The sequence below is a fragment of the Rhinatrema bivittatum genome, chromosome 4, assembly GCF_901001135.1.
Source record: "Rhinatrema bivittatum chromosome 4, aRhiBiv1.1, whole genome shotgun sequence".
Taxonomy (NCBI): domain Eukaryota; kingdom Metazoa; phylum Chordata; class Amphibia; order Gymnophiona; family Rhinatrematidae; genus Rhinatrema; species Rhinatrema bivittatum.
In genome coordinates, this window is record NC_042618.1 from 323,756,206 (window position 1) to 323,774,899 (window position 18,694).

The window sequence follows — 18,694 nt, forward strand, 5'->3', positions numbered from 1 at the left end:
TGTTTTGTCCTACTGTCTATGGAGAACACCTGTCACAGGTAAGCAACTTAGTTTTACCCTTTCAAATAATACTAATACAAAGGGACACTCCATGAAATAACAACCAGCAGATTGAAAACAAATCATAGAAAGTGTTTTAACTTGGAGGATAACATTCAAACAACTCTGCCACGCCCCATATACATGCAGATATGGCTGTGCAGATTATAAAATACACTTATGTCTATCCCCCAACATATGCGCGAAAATCTGCAATGCATTGAAAGTGCATACTTTACCTGTTTTATAAACATATGTGCATATATTTTATGCTTGAAAAGAAATATAACTTGCTTGCGTAAAACCCTGATTTATATGCAGAAGTCGATATAATTTATAACATGCGTGTGTAATTGAAATCACCAGAATGCCGATACCTCCACCAGTTTACCCAGTCCGTCTCCAATTCATCGAGACTTTCCTAGTAATTCACCTTGAACTCCTTCCGGTTCATCCAGAGCTCCCACCCAATAGCAAACAATAGGCGAATCTGATATCAGTTGCGATACCTAATTAACAGGCGTGAAATTGTGCAAAAAGTTGGCTAATGTATTTGCGTAAACCTCTTATAAAATAGCAACTTACATGCGTAATTCATAGCTCCTCTCTGGAACGCCCCTAGACTGCCCCTTTTTGCACACGTAAATGTGTGTGCAAAACTGAAAATACGTGCATATTTTTGGCATTTATAAAATAGCATGTGTGCAAATACAAGCTACTTATGCGCATATATGCTAATTTTACACGTGTAACTCCTTTGAAAATTCACCTGACTGGCTAGCTGTGGGGTCACTAGGAAAGGTTTTAAAAGCCCTGATCTTGCTAGTTCTGCTTCATACACCTTATAAAGGTGACCCACCTCAATCTGGGTCCTCTAGGAAGCTCAGCTGTGCTGCGGCTTTGCAAAAAATTCTCATTGTCTGCAATGTCTAGGAATGCTACCACAAGCACCCTTGGGCTTTTGTTACTTAACTGAAATTCTACTTGCAGCATTCCTATGTTCTGAGTAACTGCTATCTCTGCCCTAGCCTACAAGGCTGCACGCTTAGCTAGGCTTGCCACCTGGCTCTATTTCTGCTGGGGAGTCTGCTCCAGACCTGGTTTTACTCCACTGTATGCACATGGATTATCAATCCAGCTTTTTTATGTAAATCAGCGCGTCTGTCCCTGCTAGCAATGGAGCAAAACCAGAACTGATCAGCCTGACCTGCCAAAATGGAACCAGTTAGCAACCCCACATGTAGCCCTCTGCTGGACGGTCTTCATTTATACAACAGAATCCATTTTCATTCCAGTTTTAACTATATTCGAAGACAGGTGCAGACAGTTCTGTATGCAGTTATCAAGTGGTTTGAACTAACTTGCTGTTGCTTGAGTTTTTAAATGTAATCTCTGCTGGGGACAAACGTCTTCCATTTATTTCATTTTTGTACCATTTTGTTTTATTTTCAGAATGAAGATTTTACAACATTGCATTAGCTAAACAGATTTAGAGAAAAATATTTCTCCTTTCAAGAAAGGTGGAAATCAATTTGATTTCCTTTTAAAAACATTAAATCGGTATTAAGATTTTGTAGAGTTTCAAGTACACATTATTTTCTTTTCCACTTTCTGGTACATAATGATGGAATGTTTTAAAAGTCAGCGATAGGGAACGATGGGGGCCTGCAGAAAGACAGCAGTAAGGTGGCGTAGGCTGCATATCGGCATCCGGCTATTGCAGGGCTCAGTTATGTCGCGATTCACGAGCCCAGTGCTTAAATTCTAGGGGGACCCACCCATATTGTCATGCCATCATCCTCGTCCCTCCAGAATGTACACAGTTACGTGCAAATCCCAGTACAGATTCCATGGCTTTGGTCTTTCACCCGAAAAAGTTATTTCCCTTTGGACAAGCTCTTTTTCTTTGCAACTGTAGGGAGCTACAGTCCCCGTGGACCTTGGTGCTCTCAGGAAATACATTGTGAAAAATCATGTTGTTTTCCTCCCATTTTTGTGTCTGCATTCTGATACACTTAGGAGGGTGAAGATGGTAAATGCCATAATTATATATGATCCTAAAATGTGCAGGACTGGGGTTGAAGCATCAGCCAATCAGATTGCTAACTGGAACCTTAGAACCTAGCAGTGGCAGGTGGTGCTGGCACTGACTTGATATTGTGTTTTACTGTGTGCAAATCTGCTTTAACCTGCCTCTTTTAAATGGTAAGAAAATTGTCTTTGTGTTCCTCTAGCATGGGTGTCAGGGTGATGGACACCTCTTGGGTGGCCCGCAGAGGCTCCTCCTTAGTTCGAAAAACCTCCTCCACCCCACCTGCCACGCAGCCCCCTGCTCCGCCTTCTGAGCTTGCCGCTGCGCCTCAGTCACCTATTCCTGAGCAGTTTGATAGTGTGGCTCCTCCCTCCCCCACTCCTCCTAGTATGGCCTTACAGCCAGGGCCTGAAAATACCAGGTAAGCATGGGTTGCAACTGCTGCTCGCTCTCTCTTTCTCTCAGTATAGGATTTTTCTTTTATAAATATGCATTAAAAACAGTGGAGGTAATTTTCAAAAGGATTTACGCATATAAATGGGCTTTTGAAAATTACTACTTTAATGCCTTTCACGCCTTTGAAATTTCACTGAATTTTCAAAAGGTTTTATGCATGTAAATGGGCTTTTGAAAAGTACTACAGTCTCTGCTACTTTTACGCATGCAACTCCTTTGAAAATTCACTCCAGTGTGTATAGTCTGCATGGGCTTTTTCCTTTATTTATTCACACATCTTGAGCTTAATATGTGAATCCAGCCACAAAATAATTTGATTCTAATATTACATTAGTCTGAATCACCAAGAACAGGTAAGCGTGCACATTTTGAGGGTCATTTTTAAACAGCCCATGTAGCAGTAAAATCTGCTTGGACATGATATATACAAAGACTTACTATTTTCAAAGCAAACTTGCACGTATAAGTTTGCTTTGAAAATCCTCTGGTAATTGGCCGAGTACACACATTGACTGCACAGATTTTACACCTGCTGCAAAGACGGCGTAAGTTGTATGCATACTTCTTAAAATCAAAATATACGCGTAAGCCCCAACTCTGCCTGCCAGAACACTTCCCAGTGCATGTAAAAACAGATGCAAAACCAGATAACATATATACTTTTATGTGCACTGAGCCCACATCAATTTTAGGACAGTCATTTATGAGCATAAAACTGGATTTCATACGGGTAAATGGCTTTGAAAATTACCCCCTTTATTTTATAAAAAAAACTTTTGGCCCCATTCGCCCTGAACTTAGTATTTGTGATATAATTTTTTTCCTAATAAAAGCAGGTTAAGCTTTGTTCTGTTTGTAGTAAAATGCTACCCTTTGGCAGAGCTGCCAAAGGGTAGCAATTTTTAAGAGGGAGATTTTCAGCCCACAGCAATGCATACTGCCATATGTTCTCCTGCGTCTACTCGGCCTTCCAGTAAAATACCTTATTTACCCTACTGACCACATGGCTCGAGAAGAAGGGCAGATACCAGCTGCCACCATTGACACAGCCCAGCTGGCACAGAAACTTCTACCAACCTTAAAATAAATGACTTTTCAGCCTTTTATTTTGTAATTTTATTCATCTCCTTTATCTCTGCTAGCTTTTAGTCGTCTCTTAGGCCTGGATTTTCTAAGGTCGCAGACCTTAGAAAATCTGGCGGTAACGGGGGGCGGGGTGGCGAAGTGGGGGGGGGGGGGCGGGCCTGCGAAAGCCGTCAGCAATCGCACCTCTGCGGTGCGATCACTGCCGGCTTTTGCAATCAATAGCACCATCGTAAAATGTGGTGCTATTGGGCGCGAAACTGGCGGCGAAAAGGGTCCTTACCTTTTCGCCATCAGCAGTGTCTTCGTGGCGTCCACCCCGGTGCCGCCCCGACTCCTCCCCTTCTGGTGCGGACGCCGCCCAGAACCGGCCCCGATTTAGCTATCGCACGCGAAAAGGGACTTTTCGCAAACGAAAAGTCCCTTTTCACGTGCGATCCGCATAGAAAATGACTCTCTTAGTTTCCTCTCTGTCTCTTCATTCTCTTTTAAAACTTATTTCCCCATCTTCCTCTCAATTTATTTTGCATTTCTGTTCTCTTCCCTCAGCTCTTTGAGGCTGAGGGAAGAGACTAAACATTTATGCAAGTTATTTTTATTTATTTTAAAAATTATTAAATCACATCCCCAACCCAACAATGGCTTGCTCAAAGCGATTTATAAACACAGCATACACAATAAAATCACTAACATTAAAAGCCATCAAAATAAAACTTATCTGGCTAACTTATATGGGATATTCAGCATCATGGATATGCTACTGAATATTTCATCGAGAAATTACTACTTAGCCGGATAAGATATATCCAGCTAAGTCAGACCTGGTCTGTGGAAGGTCTAACTTATCCAGTTAACCAGATAAGAAGGAATATTGTTACTTATCTGGCTAAATGAACCAGATAAGTAGCATCACCCCAATCCGTCCACTAAATATCCAACTAAGTGGAGACTGCTGAATGAGGCTAGATATTCAGAGGCTGCCACTTAGGGCTGGATTTTCTATCTTCGCATACCTTCCTGAATCGCACGGTAACGGGGGGCGAAGCAGGGGGCAGGCCTGCGAAAGCCGGCAGCGATTGCCATCACCGCGGTGTTGATCGCTGCCGGTTTTCACTCCCAATAGCACCATCGTGAAAGGTGGTGCTATTGGGCGTGCTACTTGCAGCGATAAGGGGGTCTTACCTTAATGCCGCCAGCGAAGTTTCCGCAGCATCCGTCCCGACACCACCCCGACTTCTCTTCCAGTGCCGATGCCGCCCCCAACTCTGCCCCGATCTAGCTATCGCAAGCGAAAAGGGACTTTTCACGTGCGAAAAGTCCCTTTTCACGTGCAATAGGGTTAGAAAATAACCCCCTTAGCTAGTTAAGTTGCTGCTTTTATGGATAAATTATGCTGAATATCAGCCTTGCCATGTTTTCTCACTTCCTTCTAGTCTCAGTCTCTCATACCACTTCATTCCCTCTCCTGTCTCTTGTTTCTCTCCCTTTCCTCACCCCTTTATGCCTCTTTCCTCCACTACAACTCCTCTCCTCTCATAATCTTACATAAGAACATAAGAAATGCCATACTAGGTCAGACCAAGGGTCCATCAAGCCCAGTATCCTGTTTCCAACAGTGGCCAAGCAAGTCACAAGTACCTGGCAAGTACCCAAATATTAATAAGCAATAGTAGCTTGTGATTTATCTAATTACCATAATAGCAGTTTATGGATTTTTTCCTCCAGGAACTTATCCAAACCTTTTTTAAACCCAGTTACACTAACTGTTGTAACCATATCCTCTGGCAATGAATTCCAGAGCTTAACTACGCGCTGAGTGAAAAAGAATTTTCTTTAATTTGTTTTAAATGAACTACTTGCTAACTTCATTGAGTGCCCCCTGGTCCTTCCATTATTTAAGAGAGTAAATAACTGATTTACATTCACTTGTTCAAGTCCTTTCATGATTTAGTAGACTTCTATCTTATACCCCCTCAGTCATCTCTTCTCCAAAATGAACAGCCCTAACTTCTTTAGCCTTTCCTCATAGGGCAGCCATTTCATGCCTCTTATCATTTGGGTTGCCCTTCTCTGCACTTCCTCTAATGCACCTATATCCTTTTTGAGATGCGGTGACCAGCATTGCACACAGAATTCAAGGTGTGGTCTCACCATGGAGCGATACAGAGCATTATGATATCCTCCATTTTATTTGCCATTCCCTTCCTAATAATTGCTAACATTCTGTTTGCTTTTTTGATTGCCACAGCACACTGAGCCGACGATTTCAATGTATTATCTATTATGACGCTTAGATCTCTTTCCTGGTTGGTAACTCCTAAGAATGAACCTAACACTGTGTAACTACAGCAAGGGTTATTTTTCCTATTTACATCACTTTGCATTTGTCTGCGTTAAATTTCATCTGCCATTTGGAAGCCCATTCTTCCAGTCTCATAAGGTCCTCCTGCAATTCATCACAATCTGCTTGAGATGTAACTAATCTGTATAATTTTGTGTCATCCACAAATTTGATCACCTCACTTGTCGTACCCCTTTCCAGATCATTTATAAATATATTAAAAAACACTGGTTCAAGTACAGATCCCTGAGGCACTCCATTGTTTACCTTTTTCCACTGTGAAAACTGACCATTTAATCCTACTCTCTGTTTCCTGTCTTTTAACCGGCTTGCAATCCAGAAAAGGACATCACCTCCTATCCCATGACTTTTTAATTTTCTTAGAAGCCTCTCATGCGGGACTTTGTTGAACACCTTCTGAAAATCCAAATACACCACATCTACTGGTTCACCTTTATCCACATGTTTATTCACCCCTTCAAAAAAATGTGGGAGATTTTTGAGGCAAGACTTCCCTTGGGTAAATCCATGTTGGCTGTGTCCCACCAAACCATGTCTATCTAAATGTTTGTGATTATATTCTATATAACAGTTTCCACGACTTTTCCTGGCACTGAAGTCAGGTTTACCGATCGATCTGTAGTTTCCCGGATCCCTTTTTAAATATTGGGGTTGCATTGGCCATCTTCAAATCTTCTCGTGCATTGGATGATTTTAATGGTAGGTTACAAATTAATTGAAATAGGTCTGAAATTTCATTTTTTAGTTCTTTCAGAACCCTGGGGTGTACACCATCCAGTCCAGGTGATTTACTACTCTTCAGTTTGTCAGTCAGACCTACCACATCTTCCAGGTTCACCATGATTTGGTTCAGTTGATCTGAATCATTACCCATGAAACCTTCTCCGAAACGGGTATCTTTCCAACATCCTTTTCAGTAAACACCGAAGCAAAGAAATCATTTAATATTTCCGTAATGGCCTTATCTTCTCTAAGTGCCCCTTTAACCCCTTGATCATCCAACGGTCCAACCGACTCCCTCGCAGGCTTTCTGCTTCAGATATATTTTTAAAGTTTTTATTTTGAGTTTTTGCTTCTATGGCCAACTTCTTCTCAAATTCTCTCTTAGCCTGTCTTATCAATGCTTTATCCTATTTTCTTCTGATGGATCCTTCTTCCAATTTTTGAATGAAGATCTTTTGGCTAAAATAGCCTCTTTCACCTCACCTTTTAACCATGCCAGTAATTGTTTTGCATTCCTTCCAACTTTCTTAATTCGTGGAATACATCTGGACTGTGCTTCTAGGATGGTATTTTTTAACAGTATCCACACCTGTTGCACACTTTTTACCTTTGTAGCTGCACCTTTCAGTTTTTTTCTCATTTTATCAAAGTTTCCCTTTCAAAAGTTTAACGCTAGAGCCGTGGATTTACTTACTGTCCCCCTTGCAGTCATTAATTCTAATTTGATCGTATTATGATCACTATTGCCAAGTGGCCCCACCACCGTTACCTCTCCCACCAAATCCTGCGCTCCACTGAGAATTAGATCTAAAATTGCTCCCTCTCTCGTTTGGTTCTTGAACCAATTGCTCCATGAAACTGTCATTTATTCCACCCAGGAACTTTATCTCTCTAGCATGCTCCGATGCTTCACTTACCCAGTCAATATTAGGGTAATTGAAATCTCCCATTATTACTGCACTATTTCTTTAGCTTACCTTTCCTATCAGACCCTTTCTCTCTTACAGTCCCACACAGCTGTTTTCCCAGCCATCTTCATCTGTCTCAACTTCTCTCTCCCAGTTTCTCTCTCTCTCCCTGCCCTTGTCCTCTCTCAATCTCCCTCTTCCTATCCCATCCCAAGGCTCCCTCTCAACTCCTCTCCACTTCAGACCCTCTTTCCTGTCTTCCATCCTTTCTGCCTGCTCTTTCTCTCTCTCAGCCGACCTCCCCTTCTGATAGCTCCTCATCTTTCATAGCCCGTATCCATTCTCCCACACCCTCACAGCCAGCATCCCCCTCTTCTAGCTAGTATCCCCTTTCACAGCCCCTTTTACCTCCCAACTGGCTTTCTCTCTCCCAGCCCATCAACTCCTCTCCCTTCTCCCTTCTCCCCCATCTGAACTCCTCTCCCAACTCCTTTTTCATAGTCCCTCTATCAGCTCCTCTTACTGTTTCTACAGGCATTGCAGGGCAGACCAAAGGCAGGAAGCATGTCTCCCCTGGTGCTGCTCCCACCTCTCCCTCCAGCCAATTGATCAGACATTTCATTTCTTGGTCAGAAGGCTGAACGATGCAAGGCAGGAGCAGTAGCAGGAGACACAAGCTCTTCTGCATGTAACAACAGGACTTCAAATTCCAGAATGCTTTGGAGCAGGATTGGGGAAAAGGTACCACATTTATTATGGAGTCATTTCATCAACTTGGTCTACAATTCTCAAAAACTGAAAAGAAAGAAAAATAAAAACTCAGGCCTGCTTAGAAAGGCACCTGAGAACCTCATCTTATATTTGTAACTGTCCAGTTCAGTGAAACTGGAAGTGAAAAGAGAGAAAATTCCCTATGCTACCTCTTTATTGTCCTGAGCATCCGCCTTCCTTAGGCTTGACTTCAGTTTTGGGCATAAAAGTGCAAAAAGCATGCAAGTTGGTTTGCTTGCACAGATTTTAAAATACACTATCATTTGTTCAAAGTTTTACATTTCCTACAGGTTCTAGAAGGGGAAAAAATATGTATGCAAAAAAATGTCTGCAGAAAAATGCTGTGGGACTTTCTGCCTGGACCTCCTTGCTCAGATCCTCCCCTCACCTCAAAGTTAGCCCCAGCCATGCAGCAGAAACTCCTTGCAGAAAATGTAGTGTGAGGCCTGAAAGCCCTCATGCGCAGACAGGCCCTACTGCAGCCTCACCCCCTCCTTTCACACGGGATTCCCATTACTTTGAAAACCCATGTAAGGGGCGGGGGCATCGCTGGGCCTGTCAGCGTGCGAAAGAGCCCGGGACCCTGCTCTGAATTAGCTGCAAGTTGCTGTGGGGCCATGGCATAGGCTGCTCTGAAGAACAAGTGGTGCCAAAGGAGGAGCAAGTCCAAATAGAAGCATTCAGCAGCAAAACTCTGACACTTGTGAAAATTTGGCACTGGAAGCAGTTGCTTAATGTTGCCTAGGCCTAAATCCGAGGATCTTTTCTCCATAAACTCCCTCCGCCCTCCACATTCCACACCCACCCCATGGGTCCTTCTTCACAACTGCCTGTCCCTCCCAGGACTATCTCTCCTCCTGAAGCCCCCCTATCCACCATAGACCTTCTCTTCTCCACAACACTCCCCTTCCTCCATGGAACCATATCTCATTCATAACTCCTCGCCAACCTTTTCTCTTCCACCATCTTTCTACTGTCGTTCCCCCCCCCCTAAATATCTTCTCTCCTCTATAAGCCCCCTCCTCCGTGGACCATTTTATTTATTGCATTTTTACACTGCATATTCTAAGACCAGCTCAGTGTGATATACATTTACAAATCTATACTAATAAACGAAGCTTGACCGACGTGCCGCAAATGCGCAGTAGAGACCAGCTCTACCGCGCATGTGCGGGCGAGCACGTCGGTCTGAGCCAGCGTCAGAAAAAAAGAAAAAACAATGGCGGCGTCCAGTGGCAGCGGCAGCGGCGTTGGGTGGCAGCGTCCGGTGGTAGCGGCGGCGGGTGGCAGCGGCATGGCGGCATCCAGCGGCGGCGGCGTTGGGTGGTGGCGGCGTCCGGTGGTAGCGGCGGCGGCGGGAGGCAGCGGCGGCGGCGGCGTCCGGTGGTAGCGGCGGCGGCGGGTGGCAGCGGCATGGCGGCGTCCAGCGGCGGCGGCGTTGGGTGGCGGTGGCGTCCGGTGGCGGCGGGTGGCAGCGGCGGCGGCGGCAGCGAGGGAGGACAGAGAGAGGGAGGGACTGAGTGAGAGGGGAGGAGAGAGAGGGAGTGGGACTGAGTGAGAGGGAGAGAGGGAGTGGGACTGAGGGAGGGAGGTGGGAGGGAGATAGAGAGGGAGTGGGACTGAGGGAGGGAGTGGGACAGAGGGAGAGTGGGACTGAGGGAGGGAGTGGGACAGAGTGAGAGGGGGAGGGAGTGGGACTGAGTGAGAGGGAGGGGGGGAGTGGGACTGAGGGAGAGGGGGGAGGGAGTGAGAGGGAGGGAGTGAGACTGAGTGGGAGGGAGGGACTGAGTGAGAGGAGGAGGGAGTGGGTGGGAGGTAGGGGGTGGAGGGGAGAGAGAATGAGGGGGAGGTGAGAGACAGAGGGATGTAGCCCTTTTTAACGGCGGTGGCAGCGAGGGAGGGGAGAGAGAGGGAGGGACTGACAGAGAGTGAGGGACTGAGTGAGAGGAGAGGAGAGAGAGGGAGTGGGACTGAGTGAGAGGGAGTGGGACTGAGTGGGAGGGAGGGAGTGGGATGGAAGGAAGGAGGGGGACTGAGTGAGGGGGGAGGGAGATAGAGGGAGGGGGAGGGAGATAGAGGGAGGGGGGAGGGAGGGAGTGGGACAGGGAAGGAGTGGGACTGAGGGAGAGGGGGAGGGAGAGAGAGGGAGGGAGTGGGACAGAGGGAAGGAGTGGGACAGAGGGAGGGAGTGGGACAGAGGGAGAGTGAGTGGGACTGAGGGAGAGTGAGTGGGACTGAGCGAGAAGGGGGGAGGGAGTGGGACTGGGGAGGGAGGGAGTGGGACTGCGGAGGGAGGGGTGGGGAGGGGAGTGAGGGGAGGGAGAGAGGGGAGGGAGGGAGTGAGACTGAGTGGGAGGGAGGGACTGAGTGGGGGAGTGGGAGGGAGGAGTGGGTGAGAGGGAGGGAGGTAGGGGGTGGAGGGAGAGAGAATGAGGAGGGGAGGTGAGAGACAGAGGGATGTAGCCCGTTTTAACGGGCTTAACGGCTTGCATAATATAAAACCATTCAATACTTATATAGAAACATCATAAGCGCATAAATCACATATCCTACTAATAAACCCCTTAAACAACCTTTACGAAACATAAAAAAAGAGGATAGAGCCTAGCAGTGGTGGCAACAGCAACAGGCTGTGAAAGTGTGGGGGTCAGGGACTGAGCATCCTCTATTACCAGGTCTCTTCCCCTCCTGGCTTCCATATGGGAGGCAGGGCCTGGGAGCAAAGTGTTGGAAAAATGACAGCAGAATATTTTTTTTCCACCCGATGAAGTGTTAACTTTAAAGTTCATCAGCCCTAGAGGGGCGAAGGAGAGTTGCCTAGCAACCTGGGACATACTAATCACTTCTGGTGAACCGAGTATCCTCCTTTTGTGCTGCTCATTCCCCTTCAGCTCTCTCCAATGTAATCAACGTATTATGTTCTGTCTTGTTTTATATTAAGCTCTGCAGCAAACTTTGTTAGCTAAAACGTGCAGCTCAAGACAGTCTGATTTCTTCAAGGCAGTAACTGCTAACAGAGAGCACACACTGGCTCAGTCCTCAGCCCCTGCGCTCTCATAACTTGTTGTTGTGCCACCATAGCCAGACTTAGGACCCAACCCCTCCTTTATAAGAAAGAGTCCATGGGAGAGGGGAGAGCAATATAGAGGAGAGGAAGAGAGGACCTCAGGAAGGATAGGGAAGATGGCAAAAAAGGAGTGTTTTCTGCTGTGGATGCCAGCAGACTTCCGGCACTTATATTGCTGGTTTAAAATCATCCTGCCAGCCTCCCTTAATCAAAATTGGCCAATTGGTAACCCTTATTACATGAGGACGGCAGACATGTGCTATCCATCCTCAAAGTGTGAGGGTAATGCTGCAGATTATGAGAGAGATGAGCTCTCCATGTTCAGTACAGTATTTCAGATAATACAGATGTTACTAAAGCTTACTCCCCACCCAATCAAATCAAATCCAATTATTATACCCAACTTTAAAAAAAAAAACAACCTCAAGGTAAGTGGACAGCAAAAAAATACACAATCACATTAAAAACATAAAAATAATTAAAACATAAAGTCTGGCTAATATATAACCATGGACTATTTGGAACATCATGCAAGCATTGCAAATTACTTCATACACACACATGTTGACTGCCATGCCATAAGTGATGTCATCATTCACTTCAATTTGATCCCATTCTATGCCGGGTGATAGGTGACTGTATTCTCCTAGGACAAGCAGGATGGTAGTCCTCACACATGGATGACATCATCAGATGAAGCACGACATGGAAAACATATGTCAAAGTTTCTAGAAACTTTGGCTGGCACACTAAGCACGCACAGCATGCCACTATCCCTGCATCCACGCAGGGTCTCTCTTCAGTCCTTTCTTTTCCGCGGAGCTGTCTCGCGGAGGTGGAGCTCATGCTCTTTGGTTGGAAAATGTGAGTTTTTTCTTCGTGATTTTTTCACATATTTTTTCCTGCTCTGGGTCTCCCATCGGTACCCTCAGGTTCCTCTCGTTTGGTGAGTATTTTTCTTTTCTCCTGTATCCGCCAGTCATCATGCCCTTGCAGTCTCTGTGCCCCTCATGGCTGCCTCGGGCTTTCGCCAATGCCCCAGTGCCACTGGACTATGTCCCTAACAGATCCACGTGAAGTGTGTATCCTCTGATTGGAGGCATTGCATGATGTCCGCGGCTGTGACTTGTGTGCCCAGATGACCCCGAAGGGCGGTCAGGCCAGGCTGGACAAAATGGAGAAGATGTTTGGCTCTGAGCCCTCTACTCTGGCTTCGGTGCCCTCAATGCCTCAATGACTGAGGGGAACCGAATGCCCTCAATCCCTCGGTCACCACCCCTCCCCTGAAGCTCTCAGGGCAGGAGGGCTGTGGGGATCGGCCGATCTCGGTTTCCTCAAAGTCCCAGACCTCAGGATTGTGTTCATCATCCTCAGTGCAGGGGAAAGACCGGGCAGAGCACCGTGGGAGATCCCACAAACATCGGTACTGGTCCCTGTCTGCACACGGGACCAGGCATGTAAGGACCATGGTGCTTGTCGCCCTGCCACCTAAGTGGCCTCAACACGAGGAGGCCCCATCTTCCCTTGATGTCAGTGGTCCAGGGCCGTTCATGTCGATTCCGGTGCTGGACATCGACCCTCCTCAGGGCACCGAGGAGGAGTTGGGTCCAACTCTCCCCTCTCATTGGAGGCGCTCGAGGCAGAGTTGGAGCATCAGGTGCGCCTGGCGGTGGATCGCGCTTTGTGCGAATGGGAGCCATCGCCCCCACCACTGATACCAGTGCCTTCCCCGAATCTGGTGCCTTTGCCAACATCTTCAAGACCAGCTCCCATACTGATGCTAGCGCCTACGCCAATGCTGACTGCAGTGACTGGGCTGGAACCGTTGCTGGATCGCCTAAACGTCCTCCACAGTGTCCTCCCAACGCAGTTGAAACAGGTGCTGTGTGATACCTCAGTGACCCGTCAGGCACCAAATGCAGGGTGTCCAGGTTGTCCTCGTGGGGGATTCCTAGGGAGATGAGGACCCTTCGGTGCCATCTTCACCTCGAGGTCCCTCAGCACCACTCCAAGTGCTTCCAGGGCCCAGCCCTCTGGAGCCCATGGTCTCCCCGGACCTCCCAGCCCCTGTGCCTAAGGATATGCCCAGGGCTCAGTGACCCTCCTCTCTGGGTGGTCTTGAAGAACCTGAGGGCCCTTATGATCCCTGGGTTCAGGATACCTCCAACGCTTCGTCGGTGGACTCCAATGACCTTCTTTGGGTCCTTCCCCTTCAGAAGAATGCAAGCGTTCTCCACCGGAGGATTTGACCTTTGCTGAGTTCATCTGTGCATCCAGAACAGCTTCAAGAGGAAATCTTAGCCCTTCTGCAAGCCAAGGACAGTGGAACCTGTTCCTTAGGTGCAGCAGGGTCGAGGGTTTTACTCCCGTTACTTTCTGATTCCAAATAAACAGGAGGCCTTCATCCCATTCTGGATTTGCAGGCTTGAACAGATTCCTAAAAAAGAAAAAGTTCAGGATGGTATCCTTGGGCACCATAATCCTCCTGTTGAATCAAGGGGACTGGCTTTTCTCTCTCGACCTAAAGGATTAGTACGCCCACATCGCGATCCTCCCAAGTTATAGGAGGTACCTTCGCTTTGTGGTGGGGCTCCAGCATTTTCAGTACCTTGTGCTCCCATTTGGCCTCTCCTCTGCACCACGGATCTTCACAAAATGTCTTGCCATGATGGGGGGCTTACCTGTGCCAGCTAAGAGTCCAGGTGTTTCTATACCTGGATAACTGGCTGGTTCAAAGCGACACACAGGCCAGGGCACTGCGGGCACTGTGCAGTACCATTCAGGCCCTGGGGCACATAGGGTTTTTAATCAACTACCCAAAGTCAAATTTCCGCCCTTCATAGTGGCTGGCTTTCATTGGGGCCATCCTGGATGCAACACAAGCCACGCAACAGAGCATGTGCCCTGATTTCCCTGGTGAGGGAGATTCAACTGAGCCGGCTAGTTTTGGAGCGGTGTATGCTGCAGCTTCTAGGACATATGGCCGCAGCCGTACATGTCATTCCTTTTGCTCGTCTCCATATGCGCCGACCAGTGGACCCTGTTTTCCCAGTGGCGATGGGCCACCCAGGGTCTACAGGTCCGCATCCGGGTGTCCCCCTCACTCAGGACTCCCATAACTTGGTGGACATCTCCACTCAATATAGAGCGGGGTATTCCCTTTCAAGCACCCTTGCCTCAGTTCGTGCTGACCACGGACACATCCCACTTGGGGTGGGGAGCCTACATCGATGGCCTCCGTACCCAGGGTTTTTGGACCGCGCAGGAGTTGCAGTTTCACATAAACCTCTTAGAACTGAGGGTGATCCAGTTCGCCCTATGAGCCGTCCAGGATCGCTTGACCAACAAGGTCATCCTTGTTCAAATGGACAACCAAGTGGCCATGTGGTATATCAGCAAGTCGGGAGGTACTTCCTCCTTTGTCAGTAAGCAGTGCAAATCTGGAGCAGGGCGCTGGCACAGGATGTTTCTCTGGGCCGTGTACCTAGCGGACCTGCTGAGTCGCACCTTCCAACCCCATGAGTGGTCCCTGAAACAGGAGGTAGTGGATCAGCTCTTCCGTCTCTGGGGCACTCCGGACGTGGATCTGTTTGCCTTCCCCAGCAAAACAAAGATGCCCCAGTACTGCTCTCTGTCTAGGTCGGACGCCGTGCCTCCCACGGATGCCTTTTCTGTCCATTGCGGGATGGGCTTCCTGTATGCCTATCCGCCTTTTCCATTAGTGTTGAAGATGTTCCTGAAACTTCGCCAGGACCGGGGGTCCATGATCCTTGTTGCCCCGCAGTGGCTACGGCAGGTATGGTTCCCGCTTCTGCAGAAACTGTCCAGGCGGGACACAATCTTTCCCAGGACAGCTCCAGACCTTCTCTCCCAGGATCAGGGCAGGCTGTGATATCCCAACCTCCGTGTTCTGTCTCTCATGGCTTGGATGTTGAAAGGTTGATCCTGCAACCCCTGGACCTTTCGGAGGATGTGGCCTGGGTCCTGGTGGCTTTTGGGAAGCCATCCACCAGGAAGTCTTATATCTTGAAGTGGAAGAGGTTCACCATATGGTGTGAGCAGAAGGGTCTTGATCCCTTCTCTTGCCCCGTCTGACAACTTCTGGACTATCTTCTGCACCTCTCGGAGGTGGGACTTAAGACCAACTCCGTGAGGTTGCACCTCAGTGCCGTGGGTGCGTACCATCAGGAGGTGGATGGTTCGCCCATCTCGGTGCAGCCTATCATAGGGCGGTTCATGCAGGGGCTGCTGAAGCTGCAGCCTCCACTGCAGCCCCCTGCAGTTTCATGGGACCTGAACGTGATACTGGCCCAGCTGATGAAGCCGCCGTTTGAGCCACTGCACTCATGCACTCTCAAACATTTGACATGGAAGATCATCTTCTTGACAACGGTCACGTTGGCATGCAGGGTCAGTGAGTTGCATGCCTTAGTGACTTATCCACCCTACACGAGGTTCTACCACGACAGGTGGTTCTGCGCAGGCACACCTCGTTCCTGCCAAAGATGGTTGCAGGCTTCCTTCTTAACTAGTCTGTTGTGCTACCTTTCTTCTTTCCCTGACCTCATACTGGCCTGGGAGAGAGGCCACTGCACATGCTGGATTGTAAGAGGGCTTTGGCCTTTTACCTGGACCGTATGATGGGCCACAGGCTGAACACCCAGCTGTTATCTTGTTTGACTCCAACCAGCTGGGTTAAGCAGACTCTTTCCACCTGGCTAGCGGACTGTATCTCTTTCTGCTATGCCATGCCATGGTGCACTCTGTAAGGGCCGTGATGGTATCTGTGGCATACCTGCGTGCAATTCCGTTGGGAGAGATCTGCAGGGCTGCGACGAGTTCTCTTCACACTTTTGCTGCGCACTGTTGTTTGGTCAGGGATAGCCAGAGGGATAGCAGGTTTGGGCAATCTGTCCTGAGAAACCTCTTTCAGCTGTGAACCCAGCTCTTCCACCATGTGCCCCAGGTTTTTTATTCAGGCTGTCCCCTTGGTTACCACAAGCACCTCTGTTGTTATGCCCGTTGGTACCTGGTTTGGAGTCTGTTGGTCCCACCGGTTCGGGTCTAGCCTGTAGCTAGGGATTCACCCATGTTTGAGGATTACCATCCTGCTTGTCCTAGGATAAAGCGCAGTTGCTTACCTGTAACAGGTGTTCTCCTAGAACAGCAGGATGTTAGTCCTCACGAAACCAGCTCACCGCCTGCGGTTGGTTTGTTCTTTTATCGTATCTACGTACGCAACTGAAGAGAGACCCCGCATGGACACAGGGGTAGTGGCATTCTGGGCATGCTCAGTCTGCTGCCCAAAGTTTCTATAAACTTTGACAGAAGTTTTCTGTGCCAGGCTCCATCTGATGATGTCACCCATGTGTGAGGACTAACATCCTGCTGTCCTAGAAAAACTCCTATTACAGGTAAGCAACTGTGCTTTCTGAGCATTGCTATTCAAGTTATGTTAAAAATCAAATTAGTAACCATAAAGACTAATCATCATTTGCTGAATGCTTTATAGAAATGTTGTATGGTACAATGAGCTCTATGTATTTTTGCTGAACATGGAACAAAAATGTCATTATCATATAAATCACATAATACCATGACATCACTAGGCTACAGCATGGCTCCATCTCGACTGCTTTAGGAAAAGACAAGATGTCACCCAAAAAGAAAAATGATGATTTGAGTGCAGTTATATTTGTTGCTTCACACCCTTTTAAAACTATATTTTAATTCTGGAAAAAAATTAGAATTCTACATCCCCCAAATCCTGGGGCTGGATTTAGATATGGGGCAAATTTAAGATGAAAAATAAAATTACAGAAAATCCACAAGTCAGTCTGTCGGCAAGGTTTTGCTGTAGTTCTGCTTGTTGAAAGTTTAAAATTCTTTTCAACTTCAGAAAGGGAAAAATGTTCCACACCAAAAAAAACCCAGCATCAGCAATGATTCGTACAAGAAGCATCATACAAATTCTGTCTCACTTGTACATCGAATGCTTTCGGACAAAACCTCCACAGCAGAAGATTTTTTTTTTTGGTCTGTGGATTTTCTTTTCCTTCCTGAAGTTACAGGATCCATGGGTGTATTTGAAAACATGCAAGCCAACTATCTCACATTTTGTGCCTTTTGTCTGAATCCAAAGTCTGGCTTCTAATTAGTTCTTCTTTTGGAGACTCTGGCATCACTGTTTTCTTGGACAGAACTAAAAACTGGAACACCCAGGATGTCATCTGTGCACAATTTTGCTTTCCATTCTCCTTTTCTCTTTAACACGCACATTACTCGGCTCCTCCCTACAGCGTCTGATGTGCTGTGTCATCTCCAGCTAGAGAACATTTATTTTGTGGTCATGGATTCACAGCCAATGGTGGCAGCTTTACAAAATAAGTAATCCTTCCAAACTGACCTACCTCAGCTAAACTGCCCTGGTTAAAAGCTCAACAGCAGACTAGCATGATTAAAAATTCATTTATTCTGCTTCACTTTATTTCTTCACGATTGTAAAAAGAAAACGCAAAAAACACTTTCTCTAGTGCATTTTGAAATCCAGCTTCTGATGCTATTGCATGTCATCCATGTGCTTTCTAAGACGCACACAGCCACCCTGTGATGCATTTGCCAGAAAGATATACGTTTCTGAGGTTTCTCATGTCAACAAACCATCTTTTTTACAGAAGTCAGCCTTAGGCTTAGAAAGATGCAGTCTTACGATTTACAAGACAACCCAAAACTCCCTATATTACAAGAAACTAAGACTCCAGCTTTCTCCACCTTTTCCCTGTTGTTGCTACCAACAATGGGATGAAATAAGTTAGCAGTCCCCACACTTTATTTCATGTATGACCTACTTAGAAAAGTTTTTTAAAACCTCGATGGAACCCAGAGTTTCAGTTCTCCAATTCTTCTCAAGGCTGAGAGATTTCAAAGGTACATCCTGGCTGCTGTGTTTTCGCTCTTAGCTCATCCTTAGAAACACTTAACCATCACATAAGCCACCTCAAACTTTCCACAACTCACTGGAGAATACCAACCCAATATCTGGGACTTTGTTGCATAGTATGAGGCACTGTTAATGAAAGTATGAGCCATGAAGTTAGAAGCCTGTAGAATCTGCTTTGTGAGTTTATAATGCTAAATATTTCTTCCCATGGCGTAACTGGCTCTGCTTGAAATTTGAATTTGGTGAGAACATTTTCCCCTTCTTTGACCTTGGTATGTCGATGACAATGACATTCTCACATATCACAAAATCA

At 46.9% G+C, this 18,694-nt stretch overlaps 1 protein-coding gene across 5 annotated transcripts in view; it reads left to right on the plus strand.

The window, feature by feature from the left end:
- The window catches only part of ARHGAP44 (Rho GTPase activating protein 44), a 413,328-nt gene that overhangs the window by 320,018 nt on the left and 74,616 nt on the right, over positions 1–18,694 (plus strand). For all 5 annotated transcript variants that reach the window (XR_003856511.1, XR_003856512.1, XM_029600314.1 and 2 more), the window contains exon 17: positions 2,274–2,492. Coding sequence is in view for 3 of the 5 variants with exons in the window: in XM_029600314.1 (XP_029456174.1) it covers positions 2,274–2,492 (219 nt within the window). In the remaining 2 variants the exon portion in view is untranslated. The remainder of the gene's footprint in view (positions 1–2,273; positions 2,493–18,694) is intronic.